The sequence below is a fragment of the Mastomys coucha genome, unplaced genomic scaffold (assembly GCF_008632895.1).
Source record: "Mastomys coucha isolate ucsf_1 unplaced genomic scaffold, UCSF_Mcou_1 pScaffold6, whole genome shotgun sequence".
Taxonomy (NCBI): domain Eukaryota; kingdom Metazoa; phylum Chordata; class Mammalia; order Rodentia; family Muridae; genus Mastomys; species Mastomys coucha.
The window spans coordinates 122,048,775-122,066,571 of record NW_022196912.1 but is presented as its reverse complement, the minus strand read 5'-3'; the positions used below and the strand labels follow the sequence as shown (position 1 = coordinate 122,066,571).

Sequence of the window (17,797 nt, the reverse complement as noted above, 5' to 3'; positions counted from 1 at the left end):
CCTCAGCGGTCCCTTTGTGGAGAACCCTTTCCAAGTAGTGATCATCCAAAATTGGTTTGAGGAACTGAAGGGAGTTGCCTAGAGGAGAGGCTAGCTTACTCTCCCGACTATGCTTCTCAGCCCTGGGATCAACCTGGGATCCCGACTTGGGGACAGGAGTTGGGTACGAAGGACTCTAAGTGCTGCAGGTCTGGGCCCTTCCAAACCCTCCGCCTGCCATTCTGGTCCAGCCGGTCAGAGGGGTGGGGGTGGGGAGGTAGCAGCTCTTTGTTGTCTAAAAGGACAGAGGGATTAACTGCCTTCAGCCTCCTTGTGGCCCTCCCTGAAGCTGCCGACAGCCCTGCCTCCCTGGGGAGCTGCAGGGCGGCCTTCCTGCCGTTCTGTGACCTCCGTGAAGAAAAATTCATCACTGGATGGCTGAGCCATCCAGGCGGGCCCTAGAAAGATGACATTGAGTCACCTGGGCCCTCATCGCTCTGACAGCCGGGGAAGGACTGGGCGGCTAATTAGCTCTTACAGGAAAGGGCCAGATCTGTCATCTTCCTCCGGAAGTGCCAGGCAGGATTAGCCGATTCTCCCGGAGGCTGGAGCCTCGTCCTAGACAGGGGACGACTCTGAGGGATGTGGGCAAGGGGTGGGTGGGGAGACAGCCGTCCTTCCATTGGGAAATCTCGCTTCTGAGGCTGCAGAGGAGCATGTCCCTTCAGGGATTATTTATAAAGCCCTGCCTGGGTAGGAATGCCCCCCCCCTCCGCTGCCCAGCGGTGCGGGGAGGGGGAAGCAGGCAAGGGCTTGACAGGCTTACCCATCGTGGAGTTATGACCTGTGAGGAGGCTAGGGGACATGGCCACGGAGTGCAGGGAGTCACAGCTTTGTCACCCTGATATCTGAACCTGCTCATCTCTGCCAAGCCCGGCTTGACCCTAACTGTGCCTATGTAAGACCCAGTGATCCACATGAGGGACCGACCTGGTCACTCCTCTCCCTGCTTAAATTTAATCCCTGCACCTGACAACTCTGTTTAAACCACGACTTCTAGGATGCATTTGAATCTTAGCTGGCTGGCTGAGGCCCTGTCACCAATGACAAAGTCTCCTCGTTCCCCTTCCCCAGGCCACCCCAGTCAGATCAGGGGACATCCCAACCCCTGGGATCTGGGCAAGGTGTTCCTGGGGTGGGAGTCTATAAACTGTGTCCAAAACTGGTCCAGGGGTTGGTCCTGAGGCCAGGGTCCACCTAAGAGCAGCAGCTAGACTAAGGTCCACAGGAAGCACAGGCCAAGTTCCCTCCGGAGCCATAAGGTTCTCAGTAGAGTGGGTGGTTGTATGCAGCCAGCTGAAGCTACAGTGTGTGTGTGTGTGTGTGTGTGTGTGTACCTCAGAACTTGCACTTTTCTGTGCACACTGGTTGGAAGAGTAGGTGGAAACGCAGCCACACCAACCCTCCTGGGGTAGGTTCTTAGTGTGGCTCAACAGTTGTGTGCCCACAGCAGGGCTGCTCCTGGGTGGTGCTTCCAAGATATGGCAGCCTTTCCACCTGTCCACCCCCTCAGCCAGCTCTTCCTCAGGCTCCAGGGACAGACTTGAGGGGTTTGCCAGCACACTATCTTCTCAAGGCCCCAGCAGATGCCAGCCCTTCTCCTGGGCAGGAGAGGGAGCCTCCAGTTTCTTTTTTTCTTTTTTTTTTTTTTTTTTGGTTTTTTTGAGACAGGGTTTCTCTGTGTAGCCTTGGCTGTCCTGGAACTCACTCTGTAGACCAGGCTGGCCTCGAACTCAGAAATCCACCTGCCTCTGCCTCCCAAGTGCTGGGATTAAAGGCGTGCGCCACCACCGCCTGGCTAGCCTCCAGTTTCAAAGTTCACTTGTGGCTTGTTCTGAGTTGCATTCCAGCCTGCAGCCCCCCTTGCTCCCAACACCGTCCCCCTGCTTTGACACATGAGTAAAGCTGTGGTGGGAGAGACTTATCACAGGTCCCCAGACACCCACCTGAGCCCTGCTTTCCATACTTCCTGCTACTGGGCAGGAAGAACATCTTCAAGGCCAGACTAATACAATTCCATGGGGACATGCTAGAGCTTAGCTTCCTTTACCCTGGTCTTTTGTTACAACAGTGGGAGAGTTTTATCAGATGCAAACAGCTGTCCAGGTGGATGCAGCCTCCAGCAGGGGTGGCTTGAGGGTCCTCCCTGAGGGTTAGACTCAGAGCCTCCCCTTCAATAAAGTCCCTAGTTCGCATTTGATGCACACCTCAGCCCAGAGTCTGGCTTTGCTATTAGTTATATGTTTTATAATGCACAGGATTTATTTGAACATATATAAAGTATGTACACATAAGGCTGAAGGTGCAGCTTAACATTAGCACCTCCCTACCTTGCCCAAAGCCACAGGTTTAAGTCCCAGCACTTCAGAAAGCAAAAAATCAAATCTGTTATTTAGCTGGATGTATCTGTGCAAGATTGTGACCTAACCTTCAGCAGGCAGAGGCAGGGGAGTCACAATTCAAAATATGCCCGGTTTACAGTGCCAACACTGTCTCAAAACAGCACCTTAAAAAATGGCAGTGGATGCCAGGCGGTGGTGGTGCATGCCTTTAATCCCAGCACTTGGGAGGCAGAGGCAGGTGGATTTCTGTCTCATCTAGTAGAGACAGCCAGGCCTCAGCCTCTGCACAAGTCAGCAGAAGGGACCCGGAGGAACACAGGAGATGTTCTCAGCTATGCCTCTCTCAGGGAAGGGAAGATCAGCGAAGACTAGAGACCAGGGGATGTTGCACAGCTAGCTCTATAGGCAAACCTAGCTCAGCCTCTGTCACTGTCCTTTCTTTTTATCCTCCCTCTAACATCACGCATCTTCCATATCTCTTGCCTCAGCATGTGAGTCTGTCTCAGTTGACATCTGCCAACCAGCCTGAGCCAAGGAAGCAGCAAGAAACTGCAGCACGCCACCAGAAGTGTTTTGGTGCATTTCTCTCTATGGAGTCCCAACAAATGCAGCTCAACTATGTAATATAAGGTGGACTAATGTATGTGTGTCATTAGCAAAGACTCCTTCATCACGTGTCCTTTCACGTGCTTGCTTTAGCAGAACTTCCTTTACTTGTGTCTGCTTCAGGTAGACGTTTCCTTCATGAGTCTGCCTTAGCCATGCACACCTGTGCCCACTTTAAAACGTTCCTTCACGTTTGCCCCAGGAAAACACCATCCAACCGACTTTCCAAAGAGCCCCTACATTCCTACTTCACTTCTGTAACTGGCTCTCATCACTTGCAGATACGGAAGGTCTCCATGTTCGTTTCCCCTTTAAAAGTCCTTTCTGCAAACCTCAAGGCAAACCCAAATTTTGGCTCAGAAATTGTTCAGCCTGTTAGTAGCTAATCAATACATATTTTTAATTTGAGTAAGTCTTTGGCCTCTTCCCAGGGGTCACAAACTTCATGAAAGGGGGAGCCAGGTGCGGCCTGGTCCTGCAGAGAGCTCAAAGGTCACCAAGCTTTTAGTTACCTCTACTCCCAGCCTTCTGGGCAGACAAGAAATCATAAGTTGCTTTCTCTGAGGCGGCAACCCAGCGTGACTGACAGTCCTGCTTTCCGTAGTGGTTACTCCGGAGCAGAAGGCCTTGGCATTCCCTGCCTTTCTATTCTGTGCATTCCCATGGTCTTCCCATCACCCCCATCTCCTGTCCCATGCCTCCCCAGAGGGCTTTCTCCAGGTGTCAGTCAGCAGCTGGCCATGGGGGTTATGATTCAAGCAAGTTATGATAGCCAAGCAGTGGCTGGGGACGGTTTCGTATACTGTTCAGCTTGTTTCTGCTCTAAGGCTAATGGATTTGCTAACTGCTGAATAGTACCTAGGCTTTTCCTCCCCTCCTCCTCCTCCTCCTCCCCCTCTTCCTTCTTCCCCCTCCTCCTCATCCTCTTCCTCAACTCTAAACCCCATGAAGGTACTGCCAAATGCCCTCCTGTACTCTAAGGGGTTGGTTCCTTTGCTGCCCATGACTTTGCACTCCAAATGCTCCCTGGAGAACGGGAGGGACTTTATATTATTACCTTACACACTTACCTTATGGGGACCTTACCTCATTGAAAATGTTTATGTTCTGTCTTGTACTAGCTTGGCCCTTTCCAATAAAGCAAATTCAGGCAGGAAGTCTTTTTCTCCCATTTTCAAGGCAACTGGCTGATCTGTGGTCACCCAGCTTCCAGTGTCCCTGAGACAGTCAATGCCAGCTTTATACATTTGATTTTTGATTTGTTTTGTTTTTTTGGTTTTTCGAGACAGGGTTTCTCTGTATTCTCTGTGTAGCACTGGCTGTCCTGGAACTCACTCTGTAGACCAGGCTGGCCTCGAATCCAGAAATCCAACTGCCTCTGCCTCCCAAGTGCTGGGATTTAATATGTGTGCCACCACTACACGGCTCAGTGTTTTTAAGAATGGAATTACAGGCATAGGTGGGCATTGTGGTGGATGCCTTTAGTTCCAGCACTTGGGAGGCAGAGGCAAGGGGGATCTCTGCATTTGAAGAGGGCCTAGGCTAGAGTGAATTCCTAACAAAACCCTCTTCTCCCTTCAGTCTGGCACCCTGCTTCTGAAACAGAGGTATTTTTCTGATTCTTAGGCGTTTACCTCAGGACTATTTGCAAATAAACAGTGCATTCTTGACACTCTACACCCACACCCCACACCCCTATATCCTAGCCAGGTTTTTTTTCTGTATAGCCTTGGCTATCCTGGAACTGCTCTGTGGGCCAGGTTAGCCTTGAACTCAAGAGATCTGCTTGCCTCTGCTTTCCAGGTGATGGGATCAAAGGTAAGGTGTGTACCACATGCCTGGGCTGACTGCCCCTTTTCTGCCTCTCCAGCATCATCCATCTGCCACCTTTCTCTTGTAGGAGTTTGTTTTGTGCCCCCCCCCCCCAGTTCAGCTATATCACAATCTTCAACTGGTGTTTGTACATTGCACTATATAATGTGTGTGGCTGGCTGAGCCAGGAGCTGCCCTTCAATGGGTCTTCATTCCTTGGGCACTGAGTTTAACCTGGGGGTTAATCATTTGGCTTGTTTTCTCTGAATTTGTCTCTGCACTCATCTGTGTGTCCCTTCCCTGGCATCTCTGACTGGAGCCTCACTCAGTTCCTTCATCTGCCCTGGTTCCTTCTGGGCGTAGGGCCCTCACCTTGGGAACCATCTCATGAGTCACATCCTCTTGTTTCTTGGGTTTAATCCTCCCACACTCCTGTATCCCTGAACCCAGGGCCTTGTGAAGGCTAGGCAAGTGCTGTGCCACTGAGCCACACTCCAGCCACACTCTCCCTCTGTGGCCCAGGCTGCCCTAGAACCTGCACTGGTGACCTCCTGAGGGTTGGGAATAGACAGGGGTGACACACAGCAACTGGCCCCAGAGTCCTCCTGTGAAAGGAAGGGCACCTGGGAGATTACGTTTCTGGTTCTGAAACAGCGTCTCAGGTACCCTAGGCTGACCTCAAACTCTCTAGGTAGCCCAGAACGACCCTGGCTTCAGAGTCCGCATTCCCCACCTCTGGAGAACTGGATTATAAATGGGCAACACCAGGACCATTTTCCATGGAGCTGAGGACCGAGGTCAGGGCCTTGTGTATGCCAGGCAAGTGCTCCACTTTAACCGAGCCTGGCTTAGTTTTTAAGAGTGAAAGGAGGCTTAGTGAGATGGCTCAGTGGGTAAAGTTACTGGCCACCCAGCCTAACCACCGAAATCTGAACCCCTGGACCCACCCCCTGGGAGAATCCGCTCCTGCAAGGACCTCTGACCTCCACGCAGGTGTGCTCACTTGATAAAGGTAATTTTAAAGGCATTTTTAAAAAAAGGTGTGAAAATGTCTTACTCTCCCTCTCTCTTTGATCACATGGGTCCGAAAGAGGCTCCTGAAGCTGAGGATCCTTTTAGCCTGGCGTCTGGTAGCTTGTGGAGCTGGCTGGAGGAGCCTGTCATTCTGACTCCTGACCCCGTGTTTCTCCCCAATTTCCCATCCTCTCCCTATCTCCAGGGTCTCCTTGCCCCTGATGCTCTGAAATTCTGCAATATGTACAAGATGCTTATTCTCTTCTATGCTAGCCTTTCCCTGTGGGATCCTATGTCCATGAGCCTAGGTAGTTTTTTGTTGTTGTTGTTATCATCATCATCATCATCATCATCATCTGTCACTTTCTTCCACGTCACGGCGATGCTGGCTATGGAGTAATAAACAAGGGAATCTGATGAAGACGGCGGCCAACACCGCCAACCCTAGGTCCCACTGTCCCTAGATACCTGCATCCTAGACAACACATTTGGGGAGCACTTGAGGGAATCTGAGTATCTTTTGGGGAAGTGTTCTAAAGCAGGGGTTCTCAAACTTCCTAATGCTGTGACCCTTTAATACAATCCCTTGTCATGCTGTGGCGACCCTCAACCATAAAATTATTTTTGCTGCTACTTCATAACTCTAGTTTTGCTACCACCCTTATGAATCATAGTGTAAATACCTATATTTTCTGATGGTCTCAGGGGACTCCTGTGAACAAGTCATTAGACCCACCCCCCAGAGGGGTTGAGACCCACAAGCTGAGACCCACAAGCTGAGACCCAGTGCTGTTTGCCCTACCGAAATGAGTGTGCCTCCTTCGAGTCTGGCCAGGGAGCACGGCTATCTAGGGTACCCCAGTCCTCTATACTGAATCACTCCCAGTCCTTCAGGTGGCTTCGCTTTGGGGTATGGGTTGGGGGCTGCATTTCATGAGCTTTTCAGGGCTGAGCTTTTCGGGGGATCATCTCTTACCTTGTTGCCTTGAGACCCTGATTTGCTGATATGGATTCTGGGCACCCGAGATGTCAAGATGGATGCTTCCTGGTGTGGGGGAGACCCTGCTTATGACTGAGGGTCCAGCTCATTGCGTAGGTTTGCAGAATTTCATAAACAGAACTAAAGAACACTCACCAGGTCACCTCCTTCCACCCCAACCCCTGCCCTAGGCAAGCAATGGCCGCCTGCTTCATCCAATGGTTTAGGATTGGAGTCTGGTGTGCTTTGAGACTCTCCCGTTCTGTAGGAGGAAGAAATGATCGCAAGTTTAGCCACAGGTCTAGAAGCTGATAGGACAAGGTGTGTCTGTGACTGCCTAGGGACACTCTGTGGCATGAGACCAGAGATACAAGGCCATTGTTTTCTTTCCTTCAGTATTTGCTCACCTGGTTCCCAGGTCCTACACTGAGTGAGAATGGGGGAATGTGTGGTTAAGCAAGCAAGACGCTGGACATTAGGGACTTCTAATGAAGCAGCAGCCTCACACAGGGCAGGGCATAAAGACCTGAGGGGCTTGAGGAGTCATCAGGATCCATTGCGGCCACTTCAGACAGGAGGGGCCAGGGAGCGCCGGGCCTGGAGCCAGAAGCCACATTAACAATTAAGGTCTTTGCCACGTTCATCCCCCCCCCCCCCCCTCGCTGCATGAAATATTCAGACACCTGAGGAGCTGGATCTGGGTCTCAGATCGCTGCAGTGTCCGTGTCCGTGTGTGTCCGTGTGTGTGTGTGTGTGTGTGTGTGTGTGTGTGTGTGTGTGTGTGTTGGACTGCTACTTGTAGATTTGGGGCTTGTGGTAGCACCCGAGGCCTGGCACACAGAGCATCTGGAAGCTGCAGGCTGGATGGCAGAAGCAGCTGCCAGCTGTCATAGGGATATCCATAGCCCGACTCAAAGGCTGCATTTGGAGCCCGGGAACTTAGTACCTAAGTGAACCCTATAGTTGTGGGACTGCCCTCTGAGCCTGACAGCCATGGGCTACCTGTTTCGCAGCAGCTGTGACCCTCAACACTGGGCCAGTTGACATTCCCTCACAGGGGGAGGGTTGGGGAGGGCATTTAGTCTCCCCCCCCCCCAGTCCAGCCATTTCCTCCTCCACCTCCTTCCCATTCGTAACTGGCCAATTTACTCCTGGTTAGTTAGTCTAGCACTAATGAGGTACTCCGGCAGAACCTAGATAGGGCAGGTTAACAGAAGATAAGGGCACTCTATCCATGTAGCTATGGGGAACTTGTCATTCATGCTATGATTACTGCTGTTGTTATTGTTGGCTCTCAGAGTTCCAGGGGAAGGATGGGGGTGGCAGTCTCCTCCACTCAGCTCCACTGCCCGGGCCTCCTCCCACTGCCTGGGCCTCCTCCCACTCCTACATCTCCACTGAGCTCCCCCACACCCCCCAAGAGGCTCCCCCAGCCTGTAGTGTGTAGGTGACTTGAACCAGTGCTTGGATGGAAGGTTTCATTTTTCTCCACTGAAGCTGTCACCCTGGAGGGCCCGAAGGCAGAGACTGCAGGCCACAGGAACACCGCATGGAGACAAATGACAGCCACAGAGCTCAGTGCAAATTGAATTGTCTCAGCAATTTCCCTGGTGAGCAGAAGTGTTCCCTTGGTGTGTGCTCTGCTCACCCTGCCCCTCTCCCCCCACAGCGCAGTCTCAATGTCTCAATGGAGTACTCCTTAACACAGTCTTTGCTCTGTGGGATCCTCCAGGGAGCTTGCTGCTGCGAATGGGGGTGAAAGCAGATCTGCAGCTTCCCCAAGCTCGGACCCTAAGTGCCCCCTTCCCTTTTAGAGTGTGCTGTGCCCCTCTGCTGGGCTGACTCCCTGGTGCTGAGTGCATGCAGGGGACCTCAGCATCCCCGGGGCTCATCTTCCCACCCCTTTCTCCAGCTCATTTACTAGGATGGAGGGGGAAGGAGGACTGAATTAGCTCAACCTGTGTGGTTCCCAGCCCTTGACCAAAGTGAGCCAAGATGACCAAGGTGGCTCTCCAGCTTCAGGTAACACCTGGGCCTGCCTTTTGAGCTGACTTCATATTTCATCCTTCTTTTCTTTCTTTTCTTTTTTTTAGACAGAATCTCTGTAGTTCAGGCTGTCCTGGAATTCAGATATCACCTCTGCCTGAGCTTTCGAGCTCTAGGGTTAATAGGGTTAATGACCCACACCACCCATGGCACCTTTCTTTTTTAATATTATTACATTATTTCTTTCTGTGTGAGGTTTTCTGTATGCTACAGCCCATATGGAGGTCAGAGCACAACCTGAGGGAGGAATGTCTCTCCTTCCATCACTGTGTCCTGGGAATTAATTTAGGTTGTCAGATTGAGCTTCAGGCTCCTTTACCTGCGGAGCCATCTCGCCGGCCTCTCCTCCCCTTTGACCGGCCACTAACAGGCCAACCCTAAGGCCATTCCACTTGCTGTTCCTTTCCTCTGCACGGTCTCCCCGCTTACCTTTGTCCTTGTCGCTCAGGCTTAGATCCTAGCTCCTAGGTCCTAGTCCCTCCCAGAACACAGATCTAAGGCAATTGAATTCCCCGCATAGCGCTGCAGACAGCCTCACCGATTCTTCTCACGTTGTACTCTCTCCCTCCTCCCAACAATGCCAAGTACCCTCAGAGAGAAGTGGCCTCTAGTCCCGGTAGAATTCCCCCGGGCTGGGGAAGGTGTGAGAGGGCACACGCGGTGGTTCAGTAAACGGCTGAGTAACTGTAAAAGGGGACCTCAGCTGCTGCGCGGGCACGCGCTCCAGGCCCTGGGTAGCTTACCCCGTATGTGCGCGCGCGGGGTGGGTTATCTCCTTGTAGGTCCAGGGGAAACGCATCCTTCCCTCGGCCCGCTGGCTGCAGAAGCGCCGTTAAATGCGCTTTGGGGACCGGACTTATAGGTGTAGGACGATCCGTATGCTCTGCAGAGATGCGGGGCGAGGGAAGGTTCTGCGGTCGCTGCGTACCTACGGAGCCCAACTATAGCCAGGGTGGAAAACCTTCCCTCGCCTTTCTCAGGGGTTTCCACCTAGCGAACTGCATATGTCCCTCCAGTCCCGGGATTTAGCAGCGTAGTGCGCGGAGGGGAAGGGCTCGGAGAACCGCTCTGAAAAATGGGCAGGTCCTCGGCCTCCGCCAGGTCAGAAGAAGAAGGGAGAGAGATCTGGCCCTGAGATAAGGCTGGCGAGGCGCCACAGTCTTGGGCTAGGGGTGGGAAGACAGCCCCGCTGCAAAATCAGGCAGGGACCCAGGTAGAGAGGATCGGTGGCTCGGAAAGGGACAAAGAGCAGTCCTGCCCGACCCCCCCCACCCCCATGTCAGGGTCCTATTGTTCCCACTCTCTCGGACTGTAGGGAACTCTGATGCCCCCGGGAGGGAAGGAAGGAGGGAGGGAGCGGCGCCCGCCCGGTGGGCATTTGTTTATTAAGAGTGAGAAAGGGAGGGTCAGGGACGCTGGCCAGATAAGGGACGCGCATTTTCGCGCGTCGCCTTTAAGGGAAGCCCTGCCCTACCTTTCCCACCGGTCCCCGCCACCCCCTAGCCCTACCTGCATTTTAAAACCTCTTGTAGTCCTGGGATTGGCCCAGGCCGCGTCCTCCGGGGCGAAGAAACTTGAACCGGGGGTGGGGGAGAGAGGAGGGTGCAAGGCCCCGCGGTTGGAAGATACCATCTTCGCAGCCTCCCCGCGCGCGCCCCGCCCCTCCCGCACACCCCCGAACCTGTCCAATCAGACCTGTGGGAAGGCGGGACCGTGGCTCGAACGCGCCTCTGGCAGGGTGCCCGGCGGGCCGGCTCACCGCGTAGGGGGACCTCGGGGGCCCGCCGTGCCTCTGCTCGCCTCCCTTTCGGAGGCGTGGCCCAACGGTGGCGCCCCGCCCCGTCTCCGCCCGGGGTGGGCGGGGCGGCTGGGGCTCCGGGAGCGGGGCCGGGGGCGGGCCTCCGCCTGCTGCGCCCGAGCCCGGAGAGCCCGGGCACCGCGGCCGCCGACGCAAGCCACCGTCCCGGTTCCTCAGCCTTGAGGCGCGCGCGGGCTCTCGGGTGACCCCAGAGGGGGTCGCGGGAGGCAGCGCGAGGCGGCGCAGGGCGGGCCGCACGCGTCCCCGGCCGCCCCCCGCGCGCGCGTGGCCGGGCCCAGAGAAGCCCCGGCGCGGGGAGCGCCGGCCCGGCGCGGGCGAGGGCGATGCCGCGGTGACGGCCCCGCCATGGCGAAGCCCCCGGCGGTGGCGGCGGCGGCTGCAGCGGCGGCGTCGGAGGAGCTGAGCCAGGTGCCGGACGAGGAACTGCTGCGCTGGAGCAAGGAGGAGCTGGCGCGGCGACTGCGGCGCGCGGAGGGCGAGAAGGTGGGCCTCATGCTGGAGCACGGCGGCCTGATGCGCGACGTGAACCGGCGGCTGCAGCAGCACCTGCTGGAGATCCGCGGCCTCAAGGACGTGAACCAGCGGCTGCAGGACGACAATCAGGAGCTGCGTGAGCTCTGCTGTTTCCTGGACGACGACCGGCAGAAAGGGCGCAAGCTAGCGCGCGAGTGGCAGCGCTTCGGACGCCACGCGGCCGGCGCCGTGTGGCACGAGGTGGCCCGCTCGCAGCAGAAGCTGCGGGAGCTCGAGGCGCGCCAGGAGGCCCTGCTGCGCGAGAACCTGGAGCTGAAAGAGCTGGTGCTGCTGCTGGACGAGGAGCGCGCGGCGCTGGCGGCGGCGGGGGGCGCTGGCGGCAGCGGCGGCGGCGGCGCGGGCTCCCGCAGCTCCATCGACAGCCAGGCCAGCCTGAGCGGGCCCCTGGCGGGCAGCGCCGCGGGCTCGGGGGCCCGCGACGTTGGCGACGGCAGCAGCACGTCCAGTGCGGGCAGCGGCGGCAGCCCGGACCACCACCACCACGTCCCCACGGCTCTGCTGCCCCCGGGGCCGCACAAGGGTCCCGACGGCAAGGCCGGAGCCACGCGCCGGTCCCTGGATGACCTGTCAGCGCCGCCGCACCACCGAAGCATCCCCAACGGCCTGCACGGTAAGCATCTCGCCCGGATTGGAAGCCCGAGGGTGTCTGTCGTGAAGCCGTAGCTCCTGGAGACCTCACTGGTGCCGGGCGGGGGTGGGGTGGGGTGGGGTGAGGGTGGGGGTGGGGTCGCACCTTCAGACCCTTCCGCAGCAAATGGAGCATCCAGCGTGGTGGTGTCCCTGTCTAGCTGATGCCTCGGAAAAGTTTCTCCTCCGCAGTTTTTTTGTGGCAGCTGGCACTCTGGGGCTGTCGAGGGGTGTCTCTCACCCCACCCTGAAAAAACTTGAGGGCAGAGCGGAGTCTTTCTTGAAAGACTATGAAAGGCCCCTGAGCTTAAAGCAAGTGAATTTCTCCTTCTGGTTGGAGCCCCAGATAGTCCCTCAGACTTGCTCAGCACCCACGACTGCACTGTGCTTGCGGCTGGTTTCCTCCCCTGCTTGCTTCCCAGCAGTATCTCCTGGGCTGGGCTGGCACACAAGCACCCATGCTGAGACCTTGACTAAGCTGAGCCAGAGCACTCTGGACTAAGATAAGAGCCTTCCTGGCTTCCCAGAAGGCCCACAGTACTGATTGGGGCAACTTGGTCTCTACAGTTTTCCCCAGAGGATATATTTGTAATGGATTCCGACTTGCCCGTGTGCCTCAGTTTCCTTTCTTCCTTGCTTTTAAGTTGGAGAGGCCAATGCCCGGCCTCACCGGGCTGTGAGGTGGAGATACATAATGCCCCTGAAGAGATTTGTAAGCTTGATCGCCTTACAGGAAGTGCTGGGGTCATCTGTGACCACAGTGTGGGTTGGAGGTCTGCGCTGCCTTCCTCGACCTGTTGCTATTGAGCCTATGGGAGGGTGTGCCCACCTAGGGTACTGTGGCTGTTCCTTCAGTGGTGATCTGGGCCCTGCAGCTTCCCTCCTGTCCTGACTGCCAGGTGCTGCTGTACTTCCCAGTTTTCCCCACAGTTTTGGGGAGCTTGGTTCTCAGTGTTGATGGCACCTGTCTCTGCCTGAATTGTTCGCCTGGTAGTGAGGAATAACCCGCCCTTTCTGTTCTCCTTTAAGCCTTTCTCCGTCCATATACTGTCAAGGCTTAGAAGAACTTCTCTTCCCCAAATTGACTGCTGGAGTTGAGGACCAAGCTTTTTCCTGGGTTTCCTGGCCAAGCCCTCTGCCGGCATTTTTGAGGCAGGCATTGTAGTTCCCATGCAGGTCAGCTAGAGGTTTCCCCTGTATTTACTAATCCAGAGTTTGTGAGTTCAGGAAAGGACTGCGGCTAGAGGGATATTTTGTTACTGATTAGCAATCTACCACAGCAACTCAGGTTTCTTTTTGTAACACTGCATCTACAGGGCCTCCCCCCTCCCCCACAGCTATTCACTCAAGCTCTAGATGTCAAGTTCCAGCTTAATTTGGGGAAAGGACACTCCACTTCTCAGAGCTGGCATGCATCTCCTTGGCTTCCCCTTCCCCTGGGGGGTCTGGGAGGGCCAGTGTTCTGGGTCTTGATTTCCCCAAGTGCATCACGAAGGAGGAGAATCTTTGCACTTAGGGAAACACAGGGTTGCTGGTTTTCAGCTGTGTCATCAATAACAGTGGCCAGGGTGAGTCTCCGCAGGACACTGCCTTGCTTGAGTGTCTCCACCTCTTTGCAGACGGTCATTTTTTTTTTTGCTAGGAGGTGTGGGTCTGGCCCAGAGTTGCAGTCGCAGTAGTTGCAGTTGCAGTAGTGAATAGTGCAGTAGAGAAGGACCTGGCCAAACTGGAGGTTTCCACCTCACTGGGGATGGGTAGGGGCAGAAGAGTCCAGTTTCCTACAGACCCCACCCCCTCCAAGCGTCCTTGCACCAACAATGCTGCAGACTTTGTTGCTTTGGCACGGACCAGAAACTCAGCATTGTTACTACTACAAATTTCAGCTCCACACCGAATTGTTCTTTTTAGTTTTGTCTCTTGAAGTCAGTGGGTGGCAGCAAGGTATCCTCCCTTGATCTCACACAGAATTCCAGGAAACAAGGAAAACTGGGTTTCCCTAGACTGGGATCCAAAGCCTTCCTTGGCTTTGAAGAGCAGGGGGCTGAGCTGAGAGAGATAACTAGAGAGTCTAGGCAGTGGCCAGAGTGGAGTCAGACACTGGGCTTGCTTTCACCTTAGCACCTAGTCCTGGTGCGTGCTCACAGCAGCCCCAGGCAGGCTGCATCAGCCCTGCTTTACATACGTGCAAGGGGAGACACAGAGAGGACCCCAGCTTTGTCTCCTTGGGGTCTCTCCATCAGGGCCATTGGTGTTTCTGCCAAGAGTGGCTTGAGGTCCCTGCAGTTGCCATTTTTGCTTTCCGGTGAGTTCAGGGAACATGGATACCTCCCTGTTCCTGATCCCTCCCGGTGGTGCCTTTTCCCATCCACTGCTGGAACTGTTCCGTCCTATCAGTGAGCACAGAGTGGTTCGTTGATAACCCTGTTATCCACAGGGTCTGGACAGCCCAACTCCCTCACGTATCTCGAGCAACATGGTTAATTTTGCCTCCCTGCCCTTCTTCTGGAAGGTCAAGGGGAGCCCACGGAAACCCTTCCTCCAAGAAGGTCAGTACAGTGGACTGGCACCTGCCCACAGTGGTCCCGGCGTTTGTTGGAGGAGTCTGCCATAGGAGGCCTGCCAGCACATTCTGGAGGCTTCTCTTCCAAACTCTGCTTGCCTTTGAATCTGCTTGTGGGTCTGAGCGCCCTCCATGTGCTGTGTGTGTGGCTGCACCTACTGCTGAGCCAGGGAACCAAGGTCCTGCTGTCCTCCCTGGAGGAGCTCTGCTGCTGTGCCCTCAGCCCTGTAAGGTGTTCTAGAAGGCCTCAACTGGCGGTGGTGGAGGTGATCATCTGTATTCAGGGTAGTCCTGACTGAGGTGGGGTTTGCCAGTCTGTAAATGCACATACAAATAGATCTTGGCGTGTGGGGGGGTGGGCCCTGGATGGGCACTGGGCTCCTTTTGAGAGGCTGGGGCCTGGCTGGCTGAAGTCAGGGCTAGGGTGTCCTTGCTGTCATTCTAATCCAGTTTTGTGGGTGGAGCCAGTTTAAATGTTAGAAATTCGGCCCCCTTTTTTTTCCACAATGAAGTGATTTTTAAGACAAAAAAAAATTCTGTCTGGGGGGTATAGCTTAGGGGTAGAACATTTATTCAGCACAGTATGGAACTCTCTTGAGAGTAACACACACACACACACTCACACACATACACACACCATATTCTTGTAGCCCACTGCTCATCTCCTGTCCTTGGGTGTGTGTCCTTCTCTCCCCAACCCCCATGTCCTGTGGCTCCTGTGGCTAATTGAAGCCCGTGAGTGAATGTTGGTTATCTTTTTCACATTCGGGTTAAAATTTTGAGCCACTCAACGTGAGCAGGGTTGGATCTCCCGTGGCTGTTTTTGTTGATTTTTGAAAGGGTGAAGTAGAGGGTGGTCTGAGCTTTCTTAAAAAAAGACGGAGTGAGCTGGCAGTGAAAAGGTCTTTTCCAGGAGGCCTCAGGCTTCCGCTAATAAGGCTGCCTTTCCTCAGGCTGCCAGCCTGGAGCAAAGGTCAGGGAGATAATGGGCGGGTTATGCAAGCTTTCCCTTTCCTGCAGCCCGACTCTGGTGGGGGGGTTCTGTGACACTGTCTGTGCACTTGGGTGCTAGGTCCTCAGGGCCCCAGAAGTCCACAGGCAAGGCAACCCACTCAGCATATCACATTTACCACAAAGGGCTTGCTGGCTGTAGAGGGCTGCGGAGTTCTTCCAGGAAGGCTCCTTGGCAAACTGAGGCTTGAAGAGGTGCTCGGTATTGCTTTGGTACCCTCTGGGCCTGCCGGGGTCTGGAGGGAGCTCCAGCGGGGGAGGGGGTGGGGGGGTAGCGCTTGAGTAGAAGAGTCCATTCTTACAGGAGGCTTCAGCTCTCCTCTTTGGAGTGAGTGCACAGTGCGTGTGTGTGTGTGTCCATCTACCTCTCTTCCTCTACCTTCTTACTCTTCAACACCAGGCTGGCTTCCCATCACAGTGGTAATCCCACCAGGACTCTGTCCCATGCCAGACCTCTGAGCTCCTGGGACAGGAACTTTGTGGCATGTTGGTCCATGAGCAGCATCTTTTACAAGGGAACCCAGCTCCTACTCATACCCATTTTCTGTGTACAACTGCTTGTGGCAGTCACTCACAGCAGTTCCTTGAAACTCTTAGGCAAGTCCCTGAACCTATAAAATGGGAACCATGGCAGAACGCTGAGAGGAGGGAAGCTGTCTTCGAATGACAGCCTGGGAATGCACGCGCCTTCTCTGGGATGGAACGCCCAGTGTCGAACTTAAGGCAGAGGAGCCTGCTGCCTACAGCTCCTGGCTCCAGGGTCAGGAGAGCCCAGTGAACTCTCTCTTCCCTGATCTGACCTGGTCTGTGACCTTGCTGACCCTCAAGGCCTGCTTCCTCGTTTGTAATATCCTGCCTTCACAACCGGGCCTTTAAAGAAGGGATCTGGGACTTCTGTCTTCATCCGGATACTGTTTTTCACGCCAAGAAGTGCCACTTGGAGAATTGTCACCTTGGGATGTGGGTAGGGAAGCCCCTAGCCCAAGCTTGTGAGTGGAGCTTTTGTGCCCGCCCTGTCTTCTTGTCCCGTTGAGCAGAAGAAAAATGGCTCTGTCATCAAGAGAAGAGTCGAATGGCTAAGCTGTGTAGGCGGGACCTAGAGCATGGTGGGAGAGACCAGGGTCTGGTCAGTGGACTCTGGACACACGTGAGACAGTAACTGCAGAAGGGCTTCGGTCGGTGCTACGTGCAGGTGAAGGCCCAACGTTCTAGTGACCCAGAGTTCAGTGCCTGCAAAGGAAAATGGTCCAGATAAATGCTGTGGCCTCTAGAGCCAGGAGCCCTCCATTAGGGAGGCCCGCGTGATCCCTTGCCTGGACACCGGTGAAAGGCTTTGCTGTGGGCGGGGCTTAGATATCCTAGTCTTGGATTTTGCTAGGGAAGGGTTGTCAGGAGTGGGAGGGTAGCTGGGAGTGGGGGTTGACCTCATAGTTGTTCCTTAAAGCAGGAAGGGAAACATTAGCCCAAGTTTAATGAGCATCTACACTCCGAAGTTCCTTGTGCCTTTACGTGACTCATGCCATCTGGCTTGGGAGTGGCAGTTAAGGAGCGTCTATCTGGTGAGTGTCCTGTAGGCTGAGCTAAGGTTAGAAACGAGAAGCTCAGGCCTCTAGGATGGCCTCAACTCTAGCACCGGCCATAGGAGAGAACCTTTGCTGTAGGCTCAGTCTTCTCCCAGCCCCTGCCCGCCTCCTTGGACCTCTGCCTTGTGTGTTAGGTGCTCCTGGGCTTCAGGAGGATAAGGTCAGACACTTACGGGGAGAAGTCTATATCCCAGCCTGAGCTCTGCCCCCATTACAGAGTACTTAGGAAGTGCACCCAAACTTACATTGGGATCGATGTCTGTTTGATCTCTGCGGGGGCTGCCCTGGGGGGTCTCAGAAATACAGGTAGCTAGTTCTCATTTTCCTCTTGGGGACAAGTGGACATCAATGGAAGCCACAAGGCTTAGAAGCAGGAACAAAAAAAAAAAAATCCTCTCCTACAGGGATAGGATCTTTATTTTATTTTATTTTATTTATTTATTTATTTTTTTGAGGATTTTGATGGGTGTAGTGGTGCCAGCTTTTAATCTCAGTCTGGAGCAGATGCAGGTGGATCTCTGTGGGCTCAGGCCATCCAGGGCCACATAGTGAGACCCTGTCTTTAAAATAGAAAACATATTTCACTTTAATGTGTATGATTGTTTCTGCCTGCTTGTGTGTACGTGTACTACGTTCGTATAATGTGCAAGTCAGAAGAGGGTGTGGGATCCCCTGGAACTGAAGGTAGCTATGGTTCTGGGCCACCTTGTGGGTGCTGGGGACGGAACCAGAATCTTCAGCAGGAGCAGCCAGTATTCTTAACACAGAGCTACCACGGCTCCAGCCTCTGGCCTTGTGATCTTAAAGTCAGGGATGGCCCCCCCC

General features: G+C 54.6%; 2 protein-coding genes across 6 annotated transcripts in view; one reads left to right on the top strand and one right to left on the bottom strand.

The window, feature by feature from the left end:
* Positions 1–10,791, bottom strand: part of Hhipl1 (HHIP like 1) — a 55,578-nt gene extending 44,787 nt beyond the window's left edge. Inside the window, exons 1-2 of one of the 2 annotated variants that reach the window (XM_031357824.1) lie at positions 10,348–10,791; positions 9,268–9,721 (exon numbers count right to left, since the gene is read on the bottom strand). The gene's annotated coding sequence lies outside the window, so the exon portion shown is untranslated. Of the gene's footprint in view, positions 1–9,267 lie in introns of both variants that reach the window. The other variant, XM_031357823.1, reaches the window with a different exon arrangement.
* Positions 10,723–17,797, top strand: part of Ccdc85c (coiled-coil domain containing 85C) — a 70,834-nt gene continuing 63,759 nt past the window's right edge. For 2 of the 4 annotated variants that reach the window (XM_031357833.1, XM_031357831.1), the window contains exon 1: positions 10,729–11,801. In XM_031357833.1, coding sequence (XP_031213693.1) covers positions 11,003–11,801 — 799 coding nt within the window. In that variant the 5' untranslated portion in view covers positions 10,729–11,002. Of the gene's footprint in view, positions 11,802–17,797 lie in introns of all 4 variants that reach the window. The other 2 variants (XM_031357830.1, XM_031357829.1) reach the window with 2 other exon arrangements.